Raw genomic sequence first — 19,055 nt, forward strand, 5'->3', positions numbered from 1 at the left:
TGAGCTGATTTTGGGAAAAATTCTGACTTCCATCTATAAATTGGTTTGATTTATATGAAAACTATGAATTTCTCTTGAATATAAATATGTATTAATAATCATTTTTTACACTGGTAAACTTCTCTCAAGAGCTTTCTTTTTTTTCAAAACCTCATTGTCGGGTTATGAAACTGACTAGGAGCTGACACTCGTATAAACGGATGACATTTAGTTTCAAGTCGCCAACATTTTACTTGTACAAGGAGAGATCTATACAGAACATACTTCGTTGTCTGTACGGTTTCTCTCTAAAGCAAAGAAAACCATTAATTAAAACTATCAAAAACCTATTGTTGCTCACGGCTGGGGTCAGTGTTCACTTCTTTAGGGGTCTGCACCAGAAAGAACAATATCTCAAATCTCGTTCCTCGAGCATCTCACGTCTTATTTTCTGTGGCTGACATTTGGAAGTTTTCGTATTGTCTTGAAGTGGAGACTTGCTGTGGGAATAATAAGAGGAAGCGTATTGTTTATTTGGATTGAAAAATTGTTTCTCAGTTCCTGCTTAAGTCTATGACAAATATGGAATCAAACTTTGTGATATATTTTGTCACAAAGTTTACCTCATTGTTTTTTTTTTTTATCCAAGAGTTATGAATGTTTTATGTTTTCGTTATTCTTAATTATTTACTCTTTCTTAGTTCTTTTGATCAGGATAGAGGGTAAACCGTTTTCAGGCCCTATCAAGGAATCACTATTTCATTATTATTTCATTTTTTCTTCTATTTGTAATGGATCATTCCTAAATGGTTATTATTATTCTGTATAAATTAACTTGTTTCTTTTTCTTCCCTCGACAGATATTGAAGGAAAACTCTTCATTCTTTAGCCCGTCAAGTTTCCTCTTTTCCATTTAAAATGTAAATACCAACGTAAAATTGTACTCTACTTTCATATTTAGTTTTGTTTTTATATTTACTTTTTGGTAAATACCAAATATCAATATTAACTCTTGTAAACACACAATTATTTTTAATTGTCGGATCATTATTTAGATTTTTAAAGTAATTGCTTAAATTCTTTATATACATTTTGCAATAAAATGCAATTAAATCTTGCTTTACAATAATAATGACGGGGTTTTTTTTAGCCTCGTATTTATTACCACATAGAGCTTGGTTTTATCATCTGTAATATAATCAATACACAGCGTGTCTCAAGAAAAAATATTATCATCTGAACATTGTATTTGTGTTTAAAATAAATTCTATGAAGTGTCGTATCATGTTGTCATCACTGCGTAAATAAATTACAGCGTGCCAAGAGCTTTTATTTTGAAGGTAAACGGAAATCGTAGGGGTTCTCTTCCGGTTTGTGTTAAAACCGAAACCCAAAACCTTTCGTAACGAACTTGGCGCTTTGCACGTACGTGTCAGTTGCATTTATGATCATTATGTATTTATTTTTAACAAAAGTTTGAAAACACTACTATTTATCTCATGTTGTGATCGACCCGGAAGAGCGAAGGTTAGTGAAGTTTCTTGTCAATAAACTCGTCGCTTTATTATGAGCTAGCATAAATTGTGTTGATTTACGGCTTTTTCTTTCAAGAATAAACCAAACAACCTTTGACAAACATCTTTAGTGATACAATATTTTGACTGACATTACAGCCTGTTGCTGAATATCCATTTTATTAGCACATTTTCTTTATAAATGATCACAAAACTTTCCACTCATATTATTGTGTGGAATAATCCGGGTTCATCTGGGTTGCAGGGTCATGGAGAGAAGACCACCCTCCAGCTATGGCTCGATGAAGAGCGAGGAGAGTGAAGACGAGGTGGACATTCCTCTACAAAGTCACTCTCGGGATGGTCGTCAGGATGGAGGGTATGAAGTGTCTCCTCAAGACTCCGTCGTAGACCATTTTTTTAAGAGTGTTTTTATCTTCCAGGGTGATTCGCTGTGGATCTCCTGAAACCGAGTACTCGGCAACCACCGACCAGACCAAACCAGCCGATGCTTTTGTGATAGACACGAGGTTGTTGTGACACACAAACCTCGTGCTACGTATTTGAACGTGAGTCATGATATCCTGTGTTTCCTGCCCAGGCTGTATGTAGAGGATTACATCGTAGAAGAAATCGAGGATGAGATGCAGATCACCAACTCGCCAGAACCGCCCGAGCCCATCGAGCCAGAACCCGAAGAGGAGCCCGAGGGCATTCAGCCCGGCAGAATCCACCCGGAGCAGGACATGCCTCACGTCTTTTCAGTTGAGAAACATCGGAACGCTTTTGTAAATTTCCTCCGAGTCGATGACAATAACCCGTGCTTTTGTTTGTGTCTGTAGAGCATCATGAAGGCTCTCTCGGGTTTCTCAGAAGATCTTTACAAGTTTCAAATGTGGTTCCACCAATGGGAGCCGGGAGTCGACCTGCGTTCTCTCGTGGACGGAGACATTCTTGACTTTGTGGACAAACTCATAGAGACGCTCGGTGAGACAACGACAATGATTATTAAATTAATGTTATTAAAGAAGTTTTCTTTCAATTAAATCGATTTTTTTTATTATCATTTTTCTCGACAGGTATTGAAACATCGTTGTCATACACCATCAAAGCCTTGGAAAGTTTCGACCTGACGGAAGCTTCCAAACTCCGTCAGCAGTGCAATAGAGGCGAGTGAAGAGAAGCTTCTCTGACACATATTTTCAACCACTAGATCCTGTTTTCGATCGTTCTTTTAAAAAAAAAAAGTTAATTTTGTTTTTTATGGAAGGATATCGGTGTCATCAGAATATTTCAACCAACAATTAAACTGTTGAAACTTGTTTTTTTTATTGGATTATCTTTTGAAATAATTAAATTCAATAATTATTTTTTTTTAATAGTTGAAATTAGAATCGTTTTTAAAATGAATGTATCTTTTTTTTTTTTACACCAAAAGTTTGACATCCTAAAATTAATTATTGAAAAAGAAACGTTTTAAATTAAATATTTGTTTTAATTTATGGCCTTTTTAAATGCATTATAGAAATCTTTCTATATTAGTTCCACCATTTTTTTATTGACTTTAAAAGCCAAATACAAACAAAATAATATTAAATTAAAACCTTTCAATATAAAAAATATTGAATTGTTAAAAAAAAAAACTCCATTTACTTACAGTATGTAATGTACCGAATATATATATATTTTTTTTATTCAAAAAAAAGAAGAAATGTCAACCTTTGAATATAGAACTTATTTAATTCAATTATTTAAAAAAAAAACAGTTCATTCTTTAAAAAAAAGAAACATTTAAAAGTTAACTTCAATGTTAAATTCAAATATTCAATATTCTGATATCACTGATAAACTTCTATAACTTTTACTGTAACAGAAATGTTTCTAAAGATCTAAAAATGTAATGTTAGTCTCACTCTTCCTCACGCAGCGCTGATTCGTTATTACCTGTCCAAGACCTTCATCAGAAGGTATCAAGTCATCCGTGAGGGAGTCGTCCAGCCTGGGAAGCACAAAAATCTGGACGTCGTCTACGTTGAGCCAGAAATCTCCACCGTTGTCGGCGGAGGAGTCGACCCCGCCCACGAGATCAGAGCTCCGTCGTCTACTCTACGGTCGAGCGACGACACTTTGGTTTGTCTCAACAATCTGTTCCGCCTCCGGAGAGCCGACGATCAGCCGGTGCGGACCGTGGTGACCACTGGGGTTCCAGGGATCGGCCTGAACGTGTCGGTGGCAAAGTTTTGCTTTGATTGGGCCAAACAAATAGCAAATAAGGTGACTTTTAGATGAAATAAATGAATATATATCATTAAAATCTCAATGAAAGTATGACGATTGTAATATTTAAAAGTTGTATTACTTAATATAATGAAGATAAATCAAGTACTCAAGGTTATATTTTGTTATACTTGATAAAGCACCAAAAGCATGTTATACATTTATCTATTTTCCTCACGGATTCTTTTCCTCAGGATTTCCAGTTTGTCATCAAACTTTCCTTCCATAACCTGCGGCTTCTCTGCAACCATCGTCTCCCTCCGTCCAGGAAGATGTCCATCATGGAGGTGATCGAGTATTATCACCCGGAGTGCAGAGACATGACCGTCCTGGAGCAGGACGACTGCAAGTTTCTCATCGTCATGCACTCGTATGACTGTTACCGAGCGTGTCTGGACTGGCAGGTTAGCTCACGTTCTTTTGTCTATGTATATAATTAATATACATCATATTTTTATTTTTTATGTTTTTGCTTTTAAATCTATGTATATAATTAATATACATCATATTTTTATTTTTTATATTTTTGCTTTTAAATCTATGTATATAATTAATATACATCATATTTTTATTTTTTATCGTTTTGCTTTTAAATCTATTTATATTATAGTAATTGAATTTGTTATACTTCTATATGTTTTATACTAAAATAAAAAATAAACTAAAATATAACTATATGAAGTTTAAAATGTATAATTAATTTTAAAAAAAAGAATAAAAAAAAGCTTATACTCACAGTGTTTGTAATTAAAAAAATGTTTTTTAAATCTCCGCCCACTAGATGGGGTCATTAGGTCTTCCACAGCTAAATGAACAATAAGATCCTGGCGATAACCAAGGACGAGAGGATACAGTGACTCCAGCAGCTTTTAAAGCAGAAGTTTGGACATTTTTTGGTTTCAAAACAAGTACTCAGAGAATACGACAAAAATACTATTGTTCCTACAGTATTGTAATATATATCTTATGTATCACGATATAGGGGCAGCAATATCGTTCGCAAAATTCTTACAAATACACACCAACGGACATGACTTGTTTCGGAAGTGTCGTGGTCAAGAAAAGTGTCGTCAAGTTATATTAAAAAAATTGTCGCTGTATTTGAGACTCAAGTGTCGCTGCAACCTTTAGTTTCCACCAGCTGAGCTGAATATTGTGCTTTTTATCATTAGAAAATAAACTTATAAAGTGCTGTAAGTGAACATAATAATAAAGAATAATTGAATTATTCACCAGACAAATCAATGTCCACTTTAGTCTGTAACTATCCCTGACAACTCTGCACACAAAGAAAGAATATTTTCAAAAAAACTCAAACTTGCTTGAACACTTTGTTTTGAATGAATCATGTTCATCATCTTCTCGTCGCAGAAGTCTCCCGTCATCGACAGCATCCACACACCGGCTCATCCCGACGCCCTGATCGTCAACATCATCAGAGGAACTTTGCTTCCTCGCGCTCGTGTTTGGATACTCGGGAGACAAGCGGCAGTTTCTCAAATCCCTGCTCAGTTCATCGACGTTCACACAGAAGTGCGAGGCTTCAGGTGAGTGCGACCATCAAAGGTCGTGGGGGTCAAATCAAATTTTAAATAAATGTTCACCAGCCTAGCTTCCAAACCTCTTGATTGACATACTCAACAGCCAATCAGTGGAACTCTGACTTTTTCTGACAATAACCCATAGGGCTGTGTACCACGATACATGTCTGACTATACGATATATTTTATATCTTTTATAAACACTCTATTAAAATATATAAACCATGAAATAACTTAGAATTAAAGTAGAATTTTATTTCAAAGGTAAAAGTTAAATTCATTTTTTTAAATATCGATACAGTATCAGTAAAAACCATCAGGATATATCCTTATATCGATATTTTCTTACACCCCTGACCCAGGACTCACGACAACGTTTTTGTCTGTTGACTTTTAACCTTTACATTTGATTGTTTTTGTACATTTAAAACTTTATTGACACTAAACAGTAACAGAAGTCCAACAAGGTAAATCAACCAATGGGCTGCTTTCTTAGTCACACATTTTTCACTAAAGAATGTGATTGGATCGACCACCTGTCAATCAAAACAGCTGGTTTGGTGTTTGGATGATGTCTGGATTAAACTCATTAAAGTTGAATGAATCAACTGATTAATCAAACGATTCCTTCAGTGTAAGTTAACGGAATAAAGTCAAGTCATGAGAAAAACATTCATCAGTTAATAGTTATTGTGGTTATTCACGGTTCATCAATATACATATAAATAATTGTCAATATATTTGTAAATAAACATGTTATTGTAGTAGTTTGAAGAAGAAGCTCACATGATGAAAAGTGACAACACTTCAAATACATTTTTCTCCTGACAGCGAGGCGATGAGGGACGACTACCTCCGCAGGCGCTTTCCCAACAGCGAGTTGTGCGAGAAGGTCGTGGCACATTACAAGCGCCTGCCGACGCTGAGGATTCTCGCTCGCAACCCGTTCGTCTGCTGGATGATCGCGACCGTGTTCCAGGACAGATTCAGCGACGCGCGCTACGGAGCGAATCCTCCCAAACTGACGCCGTTCTTGGTGAACTTCACGATCATTCAGATGAACCGGCGGCTGCAGTTCTACTGCGGAAGATCAGAGACGAACAAGGTGCGGTTTCTGACACGTCAGTTATTTGCTGTGGAAGAAAATGAGGCTTTGAACACTTTACTGTGTGAATGCTGAAGGCATCTTCTGACCTAAATGTTGTATCGCATCTCCTACAAATTTTGTACGATTTGAACCATTCAAAAGCTCATTCCCAAAATGCGGGCTAAGTTCTAGCTCTCTTTCATTTCTTCAACTCTTTCTTCTGGAAGAGAAAAATCTTCAATGTTTCAACTCCTTCCACTTTGACCTTCAAGAACTTTCGTCCACTCACACCTAGAAACACACACCTATTCAACTTAAAAACACTTTTGTCTACTTACTACTACTAATACTACTACTTCTAATACTTCTACTACTAATTCTACAACTACATATCTATTTGTACTACTACTTCTATGACTACTTATACTTGTACTACTAGTAGAAGTAGAATAAGTAGTAGAAGTAAAAGAAGTATAAGAAGTATTGGAAGTAGTAGAAGAAATAGAAGAAGTAGAACTACTTCTACAACTAATTCTTATACTACTTCCATGACTAATTCTACTACCTCTACTACTACTTATTATTCTACTACTTCTACTACTACCTCTTCTACTTCTACTACTACTTATTCTATTTCTACTACTAATTCTACTACTTCTACTACTAATTTTGCTACCTCTTCTACGTCTACTACTACTTATTCTACTTCTACTACTAATTGTACTACTTATTCTACTTCTACTACTACTTATTCTACTTCTACTACTACTTATTCTACTTCTACTACTAATTGTACTACTTATTCTAATTCTACTACTACTTATTCTACTTCTACTACTAATTGTACTACTTATTCTACTTCTACTACTACTTATTCTACTTCTACTACTAATTTTGCTACCTTTTCTGCTTCTACTACTACTTATTCTACTTCTACTACTACTTACTCTACTTCTACTACTAATTTTGCTACCGCTTCTACTTTTACTACTAATTTTGCTACCTTTTCTACTTCTACTTCTACTACTTCTACTTTACTTTTTATAACTGCTACTTTTTTCTTCTTAGCTTTCTTCTTTTTTCTTCTTCTCAACATCTTCTTTTACTTTATTTCAACGTTTTCACATCAGTCTTTCTCCTTTATGTGATCATTTCAACTTTTTCCACTCATTTTTACTTTTAATACTCCATTCCATTTCAATTCCATATTTTCACTTTACATATTAAGCATTCACACTGCATTTTTTTCTTCGGGGAATTTAAACAAGGTTTGTTTCTCAGCAATGGACCAGTCAGGATAAAGATCTGCTCAGGGACGTCGGGAAGTTGTCTTTTAAAATGCTGCAGAGGAATCAGAGCCTGTTCTCTGAGAAGGATTTGCAAGAGTTGCACCTGGATTCAACTGAAGTGACGGTGTTTTCCGGGTTGTGTACCGAGCTTCCTTCACACGACAGGAGACAGTTCGGCTTCACACACGTCACCATTCAGGTGAGAGCTTCCGTCGGAATGTCGCCCTTGAACTGTAAATCTTGTACCTTGAACTGTAAATCTTTCCGTTCTCTTCTCCAGGAGTTCATGGCGGCGTTGTACGTCTTCACCATGTTCCACACGAAGTCGGAGAACGTTCTGGATTCGGCTCCCTCGGCGCTCCACAAGAGGTTTGCGATCAAGAGCAAGTCGGCTGCAGCTCTAGTCCAGAGCGCGCTTCAGTTGACGCTGGCCTCGACGCTCGGACACTACGACATGTTCCTGCGCTTCCTGTGTGGCCTCCTCTCGCCCAACTGTCACGACACTCAGCTCGGAGGGTATTTGTTTGAGCGCAACTGCAAGGTGAGTGGACTGCAGGAGGTGCAGGAGCTGCTGAGCAGGTGGACACAGAAGGCTCCGGTGGATCGGGTGGAAAATGTTAAGGAGTGTCTGAGAGAAATGATTCAAGAAGACGATTGACGTCGGATTTTTTTTACAATAATGTCTTTTTCAACGGATCTAATTTTGCAACTCGAGTCTTAATTTGGGAGAAAATTTATTTTTAACCGGGCCAAGAAAATTAAAAATGACAAAACAACCTGTCGAGTTGGTTGAAAAGAATATGGCGATACAATACGTATCACCTTATAGAGGCAACAATACGATATGATAATGTAGGAAGTATTTACTGAGTAAGTACTTGACTCTGGTGTTGCATGATTTTTAAATCACATAACCCTTAAGGCAGTCTTTTTGAAACTAGAATGAAATCCTGTCCTGTCCTGTTATCGTGGGGTAATGTATTGTTCCTCTAGCTGCGGTGGAGCTCATAACTGCTGCCATCTAGCGGTGGTACTTGAATTGCAACAGAAAAATGTTTTTTTTAAACTTGTGAAAAGGGGTGTAATACAATATCAATATATCGCAATATTACCAGTTACTTTATCAATATAAAATAACACTATATTGATTTCTTCAACAAAAAAAAAAATTAAAACTTTTGAAATAGAATTTTATTTTATTTTAGGGTTTATATTTCAATAAAAGATTCATCATTTGATGTTTTATTTTACGATTTATAGCATAGCATATATTGCATGTTGCTCCAGGTTGTTTGAGATGTTAATGTACTTCATTGTTTATTGTTTACATTTTTGTTTATATTTTGAGAAGCAATTTCAACAAACACTCCCATTTGTTTATAAAATGTATTTGCTCATTTCTTTGTTGTAAAAGCCACGAATTTGATGTTTTTTTAAAAGAAACAATACATCGTTGTTCCTACAGTATCGCAATATATCGTTACGACTCACATGTATCGCGATACGTATCGCTTCGCCAGATTCTTGCCAGTACACAGCTCTAGTAGTGACTATATTTATGTTGATTGAACATTAAAAATCTACTTGTTTTATTTCACTCACACTTTATTGAAATAAAAATCGTGCATTTTTTGTGTTTGTGGAATATCCATACAGTATCATGAAAAGAAATGTTGCGATATATCGATGCATATATATTTTTTCTCACACTTCTTCTGTCAAATTTTTCAACTTAAACATTTATTTTAATTTAATTACATTTTCTCTCTGCTCAAAACACAACTGGGATATTTAGGTTTTCTTTCTCCTTTTAAAAAAAAATTGAATTCATTTTCTACATACCTTCTCAAAAAATTCCACCATGAATGAAAAAAAGAGAAAATTATAACGTAAATGAAATAAACAATTAAAATTATATTAAAATGCAAAACATGACATGAAAATATACACAAATAGTTAAATAAGTTTGTTATGATCCATAAATATTTGTTTCTATCAGAAGGAATTCTTTGCATGTTTCTTCTCATTGGACGGTTCACGCAGGAGGGGTCAGGGTCATGGCGGCGGCGTGGACGGTGAAAGCTGCGATGCTGATTTGCCGCTTGACCTCATCCCAGGCCTTCTCTGGGTTTTCCGCGTCCTTGATGTTGAACAGCGCGTCGTAGATTCCCGGGAAAGACTCGCCTGCGTATTTGTTGTGGCTGCTTGGAGCGAAAATCACGTGCCTGAAGGAGAGAATTTTAAAGTAAGTTCACAAGCTCTTTGTAATATTTGTTGCGAGTTAAACATCCCTGATATAACGTGTTGCTCGTGAGGATGTTAGACCAATCTTACCTGTAAAAAGGTCTCCCAGGTAAACCCAGGGGGTCGATGAAAGCTCTCTCCAGGTACATCAGCTGGTCGTTCATCAGTCGTACCTGGAGAGGACTGAACACAAACCAGACGACTCATTAGATTCTCCTTTAACACTTAAGCAGGTTTATCGCCTTAAACTGGATTAACATAATAAAACTTTGAAGACTGCGCCCCCGGGCCAGACTCTGGACAAAACCATATTTCCATTTATTTACCGGATTTCTGAGGCTCTAAGGCACAGCTAATGAATGAGGTACATATAGTTCCTCCGTGTACCATTTTATTTAATAATGTTGTATTATCTCGCAACTGTTTTTTTTCCAATGATCTACGTGACTTACAGAGTTTAAACTCCACTTTGAAAGAATGTCCATTTATCGGTTAAAGGATCCTTAAGTGAAACTTTTTCTGACTCACTCGCATGTTTCAAATGTTGTAAGTCTTCCTCTCAAAGTTATTATTTTATAAAGTTCTCCCCCGTCTGAAACAGCGAAAAAGAGGTTACGAGAGCGGACTTCATTGTGACGTAATAATGGCTTCGCTCCTTCTTTTAACTAGCTGTAATCATGCCCCGCTTTGTTTATACAACGAGTCCCTTGGGGGTGGAGACTTCCTGGATTAACGAAGCGCGATGACACACCTTGATGTTTGAATCACAGCAGAGTGGGGGTGTGGTTATAGTAAACAAGCTTTCATCTTCAGAAAAACAAAGATTTTTCAGTGAGCGGAGCTTAAACACATTTTCTAATGTAAATATTTCAATGAAAATAGAGTTTTGTTACAGACAGACACATACTGATGATACAATAGAGTTCAACATCTATTTAAGACACACTTAAATCAAAACATTAGTTGCCTTTTAAACGCACACCATTATTTGACATTAAGGCTCAGTAACAAACGCCTCCTGATTACCGTAATGCTCCGAAAATACATCAAGCGCTGCGGCTTCTTAGCTTTACCCGAAAACAAATTTTGAGCTCCACATGCACCACATGAAATGGGTTTGAGGTCCAGAATGAATGTATGAGGTGCACTAATGAGTTTTTTCAAGAAAGATTTTAAGTGCTCCTTATAGTCCGATAAATACAGTAAACTCTAATTTCATGTAGTTGTTGTGTGTATTAGAGACGCTCACTCTCGCTGGTCGACCGTCTCCAGGCGTCGATGGAAGTCTCGCGCCGCCGCGGTGAAGTTGTCCACGGCCGAGAACAAAGAGTCTGGAAAGACAAACGTGTTCATCGGTCGTGTCACGAAGCGCCCGCTCGTTTCCCGACTCACCGAACGACACCTGGTGCTCCAGCATGTGCTCGTGGTCCTGCTGGCCAATGAGAGCGATGCTCTGGCTGTACTTCCTGAGCGACGCCGCGTACTCGTCGCCGTCCAGGGGCAGGACGGGCGAGTCGGCCAGCGCGAAGACCAGGCCCCCCCGCACCTGAGCCACGGCGCGAAGTCTCCTGAAGGACGGGTCGTAGAACCTCTGCACCACCTCGAAGGTCTCGTACACGCTGTGATAGACCGGGTAGCTGCTGTAGCGCTCCGTTTTCTAGCACACAAGGATGTCGGGACACAGAAGGTTCGTGGCTTACTCTTAGTACTCCGGTTTCCTCCCACAGTCCAACAAACAATGTTCATATCTGTAAGTGTGTGTGTTTGAATGCTTGTGTGTCCTGCAACAGACTTGCAACCTGTTCAGGGTGTCCCCCGCCTCTCACCCGAGGTAGCTGGGATAGACTCCAGGACCCCCAGGAACCCCGATAAAGAAATCAGTTGAAGAAAAGCTTGTTTGAAGGTGTTAGTCGTACCTTATTCTTGGTGTATCTTGCTCTCCCGGATGCAATACCAAGCCTGATGAAATAAGCCTCGAAGTCACTGCCTGAACCCAGTTTGCTGATCCTGCAAAATGTACATTGTTGGTCAATAATGAATGATATCAATACACTTAAATATACAGACATTGATTTTTCGATACTGTATCGATAATAAATAAACACGCAACTTATTAATACATTTTTGAGCTTTCAAATCCTATTTTACTTTTATCGTAGTTCATTACTATCTTTTAATTACATGTAAGTAAGTAAGTAATTTGTATTTATAGAGTGCTTTTATAGACCAGGGTCACAAAGCGCTTAAACAATCAAAACGAAACTCACTAAAATATATATATAGGTCAAGATAAAACTGAGAACAACACAGGAGTTCAAGAAAATCAGTAGATAAAATATTGTGTTAATTTGTATTTACAATTAAAATGCCAATATTCACAGTATTTGTTTAATTTTTGTATTGCAATTAAACACCTGGCCGCTAGCAATCATTACATCTTCCACAGCTAAATCTTGGCGATGACTGAGGACGAGAGGATACAGTCGACTCGAGCATCTTTCAAAGCTGATGTCTGGACATATTTTGGTTTGAAAACAAATGAAAGCAGTTATGACTTCGTCACGAGTCATGTGGTCTGTAGATTTTGCAACACCAGAGTCAAGTACTCGACGATACTATGAATATACACTGTATCACTTTATAGCGTATTGTTGAGCTTGTATCATGGTACGTATTGTATCGGCAGATTCTTGCTAATACACAACCCTAACAGTCACAACAACTCCCTAAAAGACAAGAATCACCAAAACGATGGGCTCACCTCGGTGCGTCGCGGTCGTTCGTCCAGTTGTCTCTCTTGTGCCAACTGTCATACAGAGAAACTCCCTCCTCTCCCTCTTCTGGACTCTTTATCTACACGACGACGGCGTGCGTCAGACCTGATCTGCATCCCTCGTGTGTGTCTTTGCATCTACACACCTGCTTTGTGATGTTGTACACCAGAGTGTGCAGAGACGGGGTGCAGTCCACCCTCAGTGTGTGCATGCCTGAGAAAAACAAATAAGACTCAATAAAACGTCGAGTTTTTAAACGTGAGCACTTACTTACCCTCGATGGCCGAGTCGGCGTTGATGTAGGCGACCGCTCTTTCCTGCAGCACTCTGGCGTTGTCCTTGTTGAAAACACACAGCAGAGTGAGAGTGTTTCTCCAAAAGCGAGAGACGGTGCAACGTTACCTCGGCCCACTCCGTCGACCCCAACAACCCAAATTCCTCCGCGTCCCAGCTGGCAATTATGATCGTCCTTCTCGGCCGCCATCCTTCAAAAACACATGTTTACCTTTTCGTTTTTTTTCTTTCTGTGCTCGTAACGCTTCGCCTACCTTTACTCAGCAGTTTTCCAGCACTCAGTGCAATTTCGTGGACCACAGCCGCGCCAGACATGGGGTCGATTCCCCCGAAAACCCAGGCGTCCCGGTGTCCCCCCAGAATCACATACCTGTCTGAGAACAAACTTATTTTCATTTTTGCTTCTCTGCTGTGATTGGTCAAACCTCAAGGCTTGTCACTGCGTATCATTAATCTCAAAGTCCCCACTTCCAATGGACTCGTTGTATAAACAAAGCAGGGCGTGATTATAGGTTGGCGCGAGGAGAAGTGAAGCCATTATCACATCATAATGTTGGGACTCCTCTCCCGTAACCTCTTGTTCGCCAAGATTTCAGAGAACTTTATAAAGTAACAACTTTAAAACATGGTCATGATGAGAGACTTACTGCAGCTTGGAGAGGAAGACTTCAACATCGAAAGAAAAAAATGCCAACGCTTAAAAGAAATTCACAAATTGTTTAAAGAGTTAATAAAAATGTGATCAAAGATTATTAAATGTTTTTTTTAGGAATTAGTTATTTTATTTAAATGACAGTTATTTTTTTATTGTATGATCATTATTTGGTTCACTTTGACTGTTTTTGTCAGTAATTAGTATTGTTTATGTGTTTCTGTTTGTTTTGTTCGACGTAAGACAATTATAATAAATATATATATAAAAAAAAATACAGTTTCTTGAAACAAATTAACAAAAACCCTTGAAACTAATGTAAAATGTAATAATTATCATCATCAATGTTTGTAATTTTTTCCCTCCCAGCCACCGTAGATTATGCTTGCGTGTACCTGGCTCCACTGCGCCTCTGATTTTCGCAATAACGTTGTAAATCCTGGTCACTTGATTGTTGGAGTAGATATTCATCCGCACTTTCCTGCAAAATGAGAAGAGCATGAATTTCCGTTGACGCAAAACTAGCGGCTTAAAACCCATTTCTAAAAACTAACGGAACAAACTCTGGACCTCAAAGGGCAGCAAAAGCATTTCTCTCACAGGAAGTACAAAGACCTCGATTGTGTCTCTTGGCTTGTTGCCAGATCATTAACTCCAAACAAAGATGGCCACAAATACTCCTTGTAAACAGAAGCATAGGCAGAGCTAAAGTGAACTAAACAAAAAAAAAAGCACCTACTGGTTCTTGAACTCATCGATGAAGCCCGGCCCGATCCTGTACGAGACGTTCAGAGAACCTTTCCAGTTGTTCGGAGGAATTCCTCCCGCCATGTTCCTGTGGAAAAGACGATAAGCCAAAGACAATGTTTTTGTTTTTTTTCCGTGGTCGTACTTGAGCAGGTGAATTGCATCATGGTAGCCGATGGGATGCACGGGGATACTCGGAAGTCCGACTCCCTCCTTCAACCTGTGTGTGTACTCTTGAGGAAAAAAAAAATACAGAAGTGAAACTTTTGCGTGAGGAAAAAAACTGGGCAACACACACCTTTGGCGGGGTACCCGGGTGTGAGGGGGTCCCCGGCTCCGTTCAGACTCAACACGTTTCCTCGCTGAGCTCCTCCACCGGGCAGGTTCCAGCCCTCGGGGTACGGCTGTGTCCGGGGAGGGAGAAGAATTTGTTGAACAATCTCAACAAGTGTTGCTCCTTCTTTGAACATAATCTACCTGAACGCCTTCCGCACAATAATCCGCAGGATCTGAGAAGAGGATGATTCCCTTCGCTCCCGCCAGCATGGCGTTCTTCACCTGGAGGAGGCAAGAGTCACTTTAAGGACAATACACTCACGTATTTATTTATCGAGGTGTGGATCCGTCTTTCTGTTTCATCGTGACAGTTAATATGTTTGTAACTTCTGGTCCGAGTCTAGCCGACGACTGATTGTTTTTAAAACCAGCAACATCTGGACCCCCGGGTTGAAAAGATCTTCCTCCAGATCAAGTGACGACTGATGGAGTGACCCATGGTTACACAGGAAGAACGACAATAAAAGAGTTCTGTTCAGACAAGAAGAAGCTTCCTTGATATGAGGATGTTCTGTTTCAGTTAAAAAAAATGTACAGTCTTCTTAAAATGTTGTTTTAGCAACACAAGGTGCAGCAAAACGACACTGATAAAAGTTGATGAACATTTATTGACCCCAACGATTGGGCCCTACTGCGTCTTTCAACAACTCATGAACACAATTTATTTATACATATTCATTTTCTTGAGAGTTTGCAGATGATTTGTCCAGTTTTTTTTAATCCTCACTTGTGAGAAAAGTAGACGGTTGAATTACAATGCTTGGTAAAGGGCGACTGTATTTATGTGGCCCTCGTGAGATCAAAGGAAAACTCAACAATTTAATTGAGTATTTATTTGTACCCCTGCAAGTTTGACTCTAAATATGACTATAGGTTTTTGGTATCACAGCTTTTCTTTTTTGTCTTTACTTTTAATTTCCTTTCAAAAATAATTTGGTGAACATTTTTTTTTTTCAAACTGCTTCTACATAAGATAAAAGAAAGGTATTTAACATAGATTTAAATGATAGTATTTGCGTTTTTAGCTTAAGATAAGATTTGTTATTTACTCCTTTAGTTTTTCTTCCTCAAATGAAACTCCCACCGTCGATCTAAAGCTCTGTATGTAGATGAGATATAATGTCATTACGGGCAAACAATTTAATTTTGATTTCAGGAAAATGTGTTGTTTTTTTCTGTTGTGTTTATTTATTTTTTTATCCCTTGTGTTATCTCCGGTTCAAGGTGAGCAACCTCCACCACTGCATGGGTATTTTTGGAAGACACCTTGACCCAGAGACACCACAAGGGATACCACAAACACTTTTGTTTTCACGCCTCAGGTCAACTTGACCCTGGGATAACACAGGGGTTAAAGAAAAAATAAAGTCAGAAAAATACTTTCTTTGATTGTTAAATTATCCAATATCTTACATAACATACCTTAAAGTCTATAAATAAGGGGAAATAACTGAATATATTGATTTTTAAAGAATGTTGTGCAGAGATTTATAGATGAAAGAAAGTGGAAATTCATATTGACTACAGAGACGAGTGAAATATTCCGGTTCATGCACCTTGTTGCCTCTGAAGATCTTCCCGTATCTGACGATAACGATCTTATCAGTCACGTTGAGCTTCATCTCCGTCTCCAGTTGGCGAAAGTCTTCTGTGCGTCCATAGTTGACGTACAGCAAGTCTCCCTGCAGGCACAGGAACAGAACCGCCTCCAGGTTACACGTGTCTCTTCACCTCCATCCCTTCAACTTCACAACATCACCTCAGGATTCCCTGGCGGGGAGAAGGCGCTGTACGGGGGCACGATGTCCGACACCGTTTCATAGCCTTCAGGCACCGGCTCGGCCAACGATGTGTTGAAAACCTGAAAAAAAGATTGTACGATGACCAACACCAGCCGTGTGTGTTTGTGTAGTAGTTGTGAGTCTCTACTGCACCTCGAGGCCCAGTGAGTCCACTATGGAGATGTAGTTCGGCTGCGACCTGTTGGGGTAGGACAGCAGCACGTCGTACGGCACCAACTCTGCCGAGTCCAACCCGAACTCCAGCCACTCACGCTGGATCTGCTCTGCATACTTGAGGTTCTGCTCCGTACCCGCCAAGTGGGGAAGTCGTGTGAATTTCCTTCCGGAAAAACAGACTAGTGTCAATGATGAGGACAGTCGGGAAGTTCCTGATGCTGGTTCGATTCTCTGCTACTGCGATGTTGAAACACACTTTTCACCCCAGACACAACATCGACACTAGAACATTTTAAAGATGTAAATTATTCGATTTTTTTTTCTTTCTTAAACCTTGTGTTGTCACTGGGTCAAGGTGAACGCAAGGGATACCACAAACATATTTGTTTTTGGGGCCTATGGGTCACCTGGACCCCTTAACAACAAGAGGATTAATACAGTGTTGTGTAAAAAAAATATTGTCATAATACTGTAACCTACAACATGATCAACATTTTATATTTTTACATTTAATAATACCTTCATTGATAACATGTATTCATTAGTATTTATTTTTTTAATCATTTCTATGCAGGCATATATATATAAACATATATAAATAAAATATTACCCTTTTTAATTTTTTCTATCCAATTTTTGTCTTGTTTTGTAATACTTTGTTATTTTACAATAATATCCTTTAATTGTATTCATTTTTATTTGGTTTTAGTTCATGGAAAACACTGAGTTTAAACTAATTCAAACTTATACCCCATTATATATATTTTTATTTTCTTGTACTTTATCTTTACCGGGGTGTCAAACTTCACTTCTGATCGCATATCATCCATGATTTATAGTGTTATTGTTACATTGTAGAGCACAGATTTTTTCTTAGATAAACTATTTTACAACTCATTCACTGTTAAATATTGTATTTATTGTGATTCTCTCAAATCAACTACAAACTCATTTTGTCCGTCATATGACTTTAAAGTGTTACCTGAGGTGTTCTCTGATCCGTTCTGGCCGCATCTCGTGCAGAAACTCCTCCAGGTACTCGCGTGAAGCATCTCTGTGAGTATTACTTTCACTTGTGGGTTTGGCAAACCAACCTGACGCGAGCAAAAACACACGCTTGTTTTTCCCTCGACTGACCTCAACAACTTCTACGACACACGCGGTCACGCTCACCTATGATGAATCCCAGCAGGAACAGAGCCGTCAGAACCACAGAGCAGAAGATCCAGTTCACCCGCCTTCTCTCTTTCCTCATGATGACTAGTTTAGTCCCACAAACAACACAGCAGAGTGAGAGGGACCCAGGCAGGGGGGGGAGGAGCATGTGTCTCAAGAGCCTGTGAACGAGGCAACAAGTGAAAAGATTATCTGGTGCACCTTGACCACTACTGTGCTGACTCAGCACTGTGACCAGTGAGTTCATCATGCAGAGATATAAATAAATTACGTATATACACACATATATATATATATATATATGTTCCTTCACTGATATTGTTATAGGAAATGTTTGTTATTATCGTCCTCTTGTTGCGTCATGGTTGAAGCGTCCTCTGAGTGCAGCTGTGCAGGCCGGAGACTCTCTTTCATGAGGTGGGACGGAGCGTGAAGTCCTCAACTCATCAGGAATGTAGGGAGGACACAGAACACACTGCTGCTCATCTGAAGCTGCAGACATAACACAGTCAACCAGCTGCATGGCATAGAAGGAGAGGGTTTTTTTTTGGTTTTTTTTAATGGCACTACAAACTCACTTTCACCCATTATTGTTAAAATCAAATCTGTTTTTGGTTTTGATCGTTTGGAAATATATTTAAAAAAGAAATAATTATAGACTGAACTGAAAAAAAAAAACATTATGAAATGTGATGAAATTTAATGTGAAAATAAAAGTGGAAAATATGTATTAATAGTATAACATTAACAGCAGCTGCCTCGCTTAAGACCTTAAACGTCTACGTTTTGTACGGTTATCTAGCGAACAAGACTTTCTATTTTGTACACTTTATTAAGTGTACATATTTAAAAAATATATATATTGTAAATGAAATAATAAATACAATAAAGAAGAATATAAAAAACGCTTTAAATTACCGACATGTTTACATGAAACATTAGCTTAATGCTACATGCTTATAATTTAACTTGCGAATACCATCTAAGAGCGATTTAAAAACGGGAAGAACGTTCTTACCTTGACATTTTCATCTTTTTAATTTGTAAGAAAAAGAAGAATAACTAGATATAAGACCTGTTTTTTTAATTATATCTTTAAAGTGTGAAAACCGGAAATGCCCTTTAGAAGTAAAAGCTCGAGTAATAAGTCGTCACCAAATGTCATATTTAAGCATATTATCTAGATG

At 38.2% G+C, this 19,055-nt stretch overlaps 2 protein-coding genes across 3 annotated transcripts; one reads left to right on the forward strand and one right to left on the reverse strand.

Annotated features, from left to right (window-relative positions):
- Positions 1-1,368: 1,368 nt before the first annotated feature.
- Positions 1,369-9,290, forward strand: nlrc3l (NLR family, CARD domain containing 3-like). Its single transcript, XM_087795843.1, has 12 exons — positions 1,369-1,404; positions 1,759-1,872; positions 1,937-2,023; positions 2,095-2,257; positions 2,336-2,480; positions 2,573-2,662; positions 3,421-3,767; positions 3,965-4,174; positions 5,142-5,317; positions 6,143-6,416; positions 7,680-7,886; positions 7,968-9,290. Exons 2-12 carry the CDS (start codon positions 1,763-1,765, stop codon positions 8,343-8,345), a joined length of 2,187 nt encoding a protein of 728 aa, XP_087651969.1. The 5' UTR covers positions 1,369-1,404; positions 1,759-1,762; the 3' UTR covers positions 8,346-9,290.
- Positions 9,291-9,473: 183 nt separating this feature from the next.
- Positions 9,474-18,002, reverse strand: naalad2 (N-acetylated alpha-linked acidic dipeptidase 2). Of its 2 annotated transcripts, XM_087795842.1 has the most exons (20): positions 17,866-18,002; positions 17,675-17,786; positions 16,669-16,855; positions 16,494-16,595; positions 16,291-16,416; positions 14,876-14,956; positions 14,697-14,802; positions 14,544-14,631; positions 14,391-14,486; positions 14,047-14,132; positions 13,254-13,373; positions 13,108-13,190; positions 12,980-13,043; positions 12,851-12,918; positions 12,693-12,784; positions 11,848-11,938; positions 11,324-11,588; positions 11,181-11,262; positions 10,022-10,114; positions 9,474-9,912 (listed from the first exon to the last, which is right to left on the reverse strand). In XM_087795842.1, the coding sequence occupies exons 1-20, from the start codon at positions 17,945-17,947 to the stop codon at positions 9,723-9,725; spliced, it is 2,214 nt and encodes a 737-aa protein (XP_087651968.1). In that variant the 5' UTR covers positions 17,948-18,002; the 3' UTR covers positions 9,474-9,722. The 2 variants fall into 2 exon arrangements, with proteins under 2 accessions (XP_087651968.1, XP_087651967.1); XM_087795841.1 differs by having other exon boundaries at positions 12,693-12,778; positions 12,849-12,918; positions 12,980-13,190.
- Positions 18,003-19,055: the final 1,053 nt, after the last annotated feature.

The sequence above is a fragment of the Callionymus lyra genome, chromosome 7 (assembly GCF_982586985.1).
Source record: "Callionymus lyra chromosome 7, fCalLyr1.hap1.1, whole genome shotgun sequence".
In the NCBI taxonomy this organism is placed as follows: Eukaryota; Metazoa; Chordata; class Actinopteri; order Syngnathiformes; family Callionymidae; genus Callionymus; species Callionymus lyra.